The sequence below is a fragment of the Wasmannia auropunctata genome, unplaced genomic scaffold (genome assembly GCF_000956235.1).
Source record: "Wasmannia auropunctata unplaced genomic scaffold, wasmannia.A_1.0 LD335939.1, whole genome shotgun sequence".
Classification (NCBI taxonomy): Eukaryota; Metazoa; Arthropoda; class Insecta; order Hymenoptera; family Formicidae; genus Wasmannia; species Wasmannia auropunctata.
In genome coordinates this window covers 47,668-52,896 of record NW_012026951.1, presented here as the reverse complement: position 1 = coordinate 52,896, position 5,229 = coordinate 47,668, and the positions used below count along the sequence as shown (strand labels likewise).

Genomic DNA, 5,229 nt, shown 5'->3' with positions numbered 1-5,229 from the left:
TATATATATATATATATATATATAAGCATCACTTCGCGTGACATTATATCCTCTCGATTCGGTCCGCTGAATTATATATATATATATATGAATTTTATTTCAAGTAACGTCAAATTCAGGAAAGCTATTATTTTTTTGATAAATATTTATTACTTTTAAATGAGGAATCACATTTGCTAAAAATAGATTATAGCTGCTTGACTGCTAGGCCATTAAAAAAATAAGAATCACTAATAAATCTTAATAATTAGCGATTTATACTTGGCAATTTAATTCAGGGGCACAACGAATAATTCATATTTATAAATTTCTTTTTCTTTCCGTCAAAAATCGAAGATATTTCCACAGGAAACGCGGTCAGCTGGCGGCGCGTGCTTGCGTCAAGGTCGCCGACGTCACCTATTGAGAACTCACTTATTGACAGTATATCAGAGCGTAGATAACGCCGCCGAAATACCTAGCACATCCGCCCGATCTTTAATCCACGCCCCGTGATCCCGTTCAGGTCGCGGTTGGTTTCCATGACGCAGGCACTCCGTCCCGCTTGCGTCATTCGCCGCGCGCTCTTCGTCGCGACGTACGCCGCGTGCAAGTACGACGACCGTTGTGTGTGGGTGCTGTTAGCCGATATCACACGATCAGATGAAACTATAGTCCGAAAATCCGGGCGCTTTATCTATCGCCCTCCCTGCCAAACGCCGCCCGGCTCGAAGAGTATTTCCGTCTCCAGACCTGAGCTTGAATCTTCAGAATCTTCGACAACGCGTCAAAATAAAAAAATTACGTGAGATAAGAATCAGCAAGATTGGAGCTCAATTGCGCGACGTTAAATACATGTAGTTCTTATCGATTCACCGCGATTTCCAACACCCCAGCGCGCTTGGTCGTTAAATTTCGAATTGAAATTCCATTATTCTAAAGATATACAATCAATCGTATTTGAAATTTAGATGAGAAACAAATGTTATTTATCTGTCTGCACTGTTCTTAATTCCTTACGGTATACGTCTGCAGTTAATTTGCACAGCTTACAGCTCGGAAGCTATTAGTTGTCATCGCGACAAATTGACGCGTTCTTCTCAGTTTGATCTCCGACACCTGCATGTAAGCAACATTCGCAATACCTCGTATTGTCCCAAGTGTGCGCTAACCGGTGCAGGTGGTCGGACTATGTGCAACTGTGTGTTCACACAAATACATATACGCATACGTACGGGCGAGCGTATAGTCGACGCGCGAACAAATCCGTGCAGATCGATCGGTAGTGTCAACGACCGGCGAGCTCATAAGATGCGCTACTCCGCATCTTTATAGAATTGTTGAAAGAGACGGTCGACTTTGGCACGCTCGACATTGTACTTATGTGAAAAAAAGTGAAATTGCGAGATTATTTCTTAAATTAATTCTCTCCTTATCACATCCTAACTTCGCACGACCCCGATAACCGCGATAACGGTTGTACAGATTATATTAATGTATGCACAAAATATGTGTACAGATTATATTAACGTATGCATAAAATGTCGAACTAAAAATATGTAATATGTAGATAACATAAATAATTGTACCTAACGAACAATTTTAGAACGCAGGTAACGACCTTTATTCGTCGTTAATATTTTCAACGACGCTCTCGCGAAAAGACCTAATTTATCCCTACCACTGCCCAAACTCGAATGAAACCCGCGCGATACCGCGGCGCGGGCCACGCAACATCAATGGTTTCCTCCCGTGCTCTCAATCGCACGTATACCTCAATCGAACTCGTAACGTGTGCGTCTAATTAAACGTCCGTCGATGAAGTGAACGAGCCTCTATATAGGCTTCAGCATATATCTTATCTCGGACGCAGCCATGAATCTTTCGGTGCTTTCAAGGGAATGCAAATAAAGCATATCAACAAGTTTAATTACCAGAAGGAGATCTACAGGGAAAGGAGGAAAGGAGGGATCGCGCGAGATCGAGGAGCAGACAGGGGGGAACGAGGGGGGATAGGGGTACGCGAGTTAAGCCAACGGCACCTGTGTACTCGCGATAACGACGTTATCGTAGCTTTCCGTAACCACGCGATCCGCTGATTCCGCGATAACGTCCCGACAACGTCGCGGATTTCAAAGCGCTTTCGAAACATGAATGAAAGACCGCCGTACCTTCGTTTTATCCGGTCAAACGACTACGACGATAATCGCGTCTTCGAGACGTATCGCGCGGTGACAAATTCCGGAGGCTGTTTTCCATTAAGACCACCGTCCGCGTCGTCGCCGCCGCCACCGGAAGTTAGGACAATACGTTTTTCCATGCGTTTAAATTGTAAAATTATTCATGAGGATTGCCAAAGAGAGACATTGTACCGAATGCTAACATTGTTAACGTAACATTGTGCCTTACGCCATTGATCTAGATCTCGCGCACATGTACGTACATTATACCTATACGTATACACAAATCGCGTAAGCGAGATGTAGCCGCTTGAAAACAACAGAAGAAACGTGACCCGATCGATGCCCCCTGCCGATAAAATTCCCAGGAATAAATGCGATTTTCAACGAAAGAGTATACGTGTGCGAATTGTTTAGACCGCGCGAGTGTTTAGACTGCAAAATAAAAACATAATAATAGGCGCCGTGTGTTTCAATGTCCGCGAATGTTATGCAACCAGCGCGTGCGTGAATTATACCTTATAAGCACGATATATGCAAATATTTTCTTTTTACGTAATAATCCACTTGAGTGCATCGGGAACAGACGCGCGACGAGAAGAAGAACGGGAAAGATAAGCGAGCGGACGAGCGTTTCGATTTTTAATTCGAAAAGAGCCACCTCGGCGAGAGAATCCGATTAGAGATTGTAATTCAGCTCGCCGGCTCGGCGCGGCGACCGGAAAACTAGGACAATCAGCGGACTCGCGACTTACTGCAGGAAAACTCTGAAAAATCGTGTCTATTTACATCTCACGCCGCCAGCTTGGCGTATAAAAACCGACCGACACGCGCTTAAACATCTTTTTTTCCTCCACATTCGTCATTATGCGCTACCTACGCCGTTTCCACGTGTCAGCTTTTTTTCTCGTGTATACCTTGCAAAAGACAGAGAACCCTCGTCTCTCCCTCGCCGCAAAAATCGTCCTCTACCTACTCTACCGCGTGCTCTCGCGTATTGCTCGAGTATCCAGTATGCGGATTGCGAAACGAGTGACGACACACACGTCGATAGAGCCTTCATCTCGCGCGCGCGTGCAACACGCGCGTGCGACGCCGTGTATGAAAGGTGTTAATGACTTGTACTTCACTCTGCTTGATTTCTGTACACGTGACGAGATGACGCCAGCGATCGCGGAGAGCGCGCGACAAAACACGTCGCGCCCCTACGACCCGTGACTCTGTCTGTTTATATTTGCGAGAGGAAATATGTTTCCCCGGCCTTCCTGTATTACATTTTATATTACATTTATCCTCGTAAACAACGCGCGCGCGGACGTCGAATGCGATCGGTTTTTTAATTGAACGCGGAGTACCGGCGGGACGCGTTGCCGCGCGCGCGGGCATTATTAATATTTATCCCGCGTCGCCGCGTTATTTATTCACGCTTATTCGCAATATATCGCCGTATATATATTTTTGCGTTATTATTTATTCTTCAAAGTATTCAGAGATCGCCGATCTGCGGGATCGTCGAACGGATATACAACTCGTCGCCCCGGAAAACATATTTTTTAATATGGCAGGTTAAAATACGAAGAAACGTGCAGTTACATCCTCCCCTCCCTCCGTAAACGAATAATGAATTATTATTTATTATTTTGCAACAAATATCACTAAATCGAATATACGTAATAAATAGAATTTATTAGTAACAGTACTCAGCTGTGTGAGAGCTAAGTTTCGTACGTGGCTCCACGTTCGATCTTGCTGGCCTAATGACGTGATGCAACGCAAGTGACATTTGACGCGAATCTAATGATTGCTTCTTCCTTCCGTGCCTCTCTCAATAAGAGCCTTTCGACAGACAGGAAGGGACGGCGCGCGTAGTCGGCGGGACTAATTTACTCCACTCGGACTTCGAGCCTTTTAAATACGATCGCGCGGAACAGGCGCGCAGCGTGCACGTGGGGCAAACTCACCTCTCGTATTTCACCTGCATCGAGTGCGCGGAGGTGTCCTCCCAATAATTCTGCGTCTCCATCATCTTGCCGCATAGAACGGCGGTGATACCGCTCGCGCTTCCGGGGTTCCAGACGACGATCGCTTTTCCTCCCTCGCTCCTCTCTCGCTCCTCTCCTCCTCGCCGGCGTTATCGTCGCCCCGCGAGAATCACGGGTTCCGGACCGCGAGAGTGTCGGCTCACGCGCGCGCGTCACGTGACGGTATCGCCAAGACAGGCTATCGGGATGGCTCTGTGGCCGCTCTCTCCTCTCTCTCTCTCTCTCTTCCGCTCCGGAGATTGAGAGACTCTCCTCCGGTCGAGTCAGACGAGCCGAATTGACGCGGATCGTGCGAATCGATCGATTGCGCCGATGACGCGTCAACCGCGGAAGGAGTCGACCGAAAGTACGCACGCACGCACACACCGCACGACACGGCACGGCACGAGGCACGGGCACGTCACGTCACGTCACGTCACGGCACGGGAACGGGAGATACGGCGCGGGATTAGGTTAGTTTCACGTCCGCGGGCTCACTGACACAACAGTCTCGTGCGCGGCTGGCGGCAACGAGAGAGGCGGCCGGCGACGCACGGAAACATTCGCCCACGACACTCCGCCGCTCCGAGTCCGGTCTCGCGGCCGCGCGGCGCGCGATATCCGTACTGGCGCCCTCTTTCTCCTGCGCCCCCCCACCTTCCCGCGCGCGCTCACTCTCTCCTTCTCTCTTTCGCGTTCTCTCTCTCTCTCTCTCTCTCTCTCTCTCTCTCACACACTTTTTTTCCCCGTGCACCGGTCACGATTCGCGCCTCGTTTTTTTCACAAGCGATCGCGCCGCTTCCCTCTTTCCGTCGTTATTATTTAATAATTACAACGTCCTTCCTTATAAGCTCGAATCACGTTCCTCGGCGTGATCTGCGTTCTCCCGCTTCCTCTCCGGCCGTCGCTCACTCTCCCAATGAAATATACATGCGCTCTGATTCCCACAGTTTTATACGGCGGCTCGTCTCTCGGCGATCGTTTTTTTTTTTTTTTCCTTGAGAAATCCGTCTGCCGTTCTGAGATTTATATATCTACTCCGCCGCTTC

The 5,229-nt window shown here is 48.1% G+C and overlaps 1 protein-coding gene across 1 annotated transcript in view; it reads right to left on the bottom strand.

Moving 5' to 3' along the window:
* Positions 1–4,586, bottom strand: part of LOC105455096 (hairy/enhancer-of-split related with YRPW motif protein 2) — a 38,428-nt gene extending 33,842 nt beyond the window's left edge. Inside the window, exon 1 of the mRNA XM_011698151.1 lies at positions 4,121–4,586. Within this exon, the coding sequence (XP_011696453.1) occupies positions 4,121–4,185 (65 nt within the window). The 5' untranslated portion in view covers positions 4,186–4,586. The remainder of the gene's footprint in view (positions 1–4,120) is intronic.
* Between the last annotated feature and the right edge of the window lie 643 nt (positions 4,587–5,229).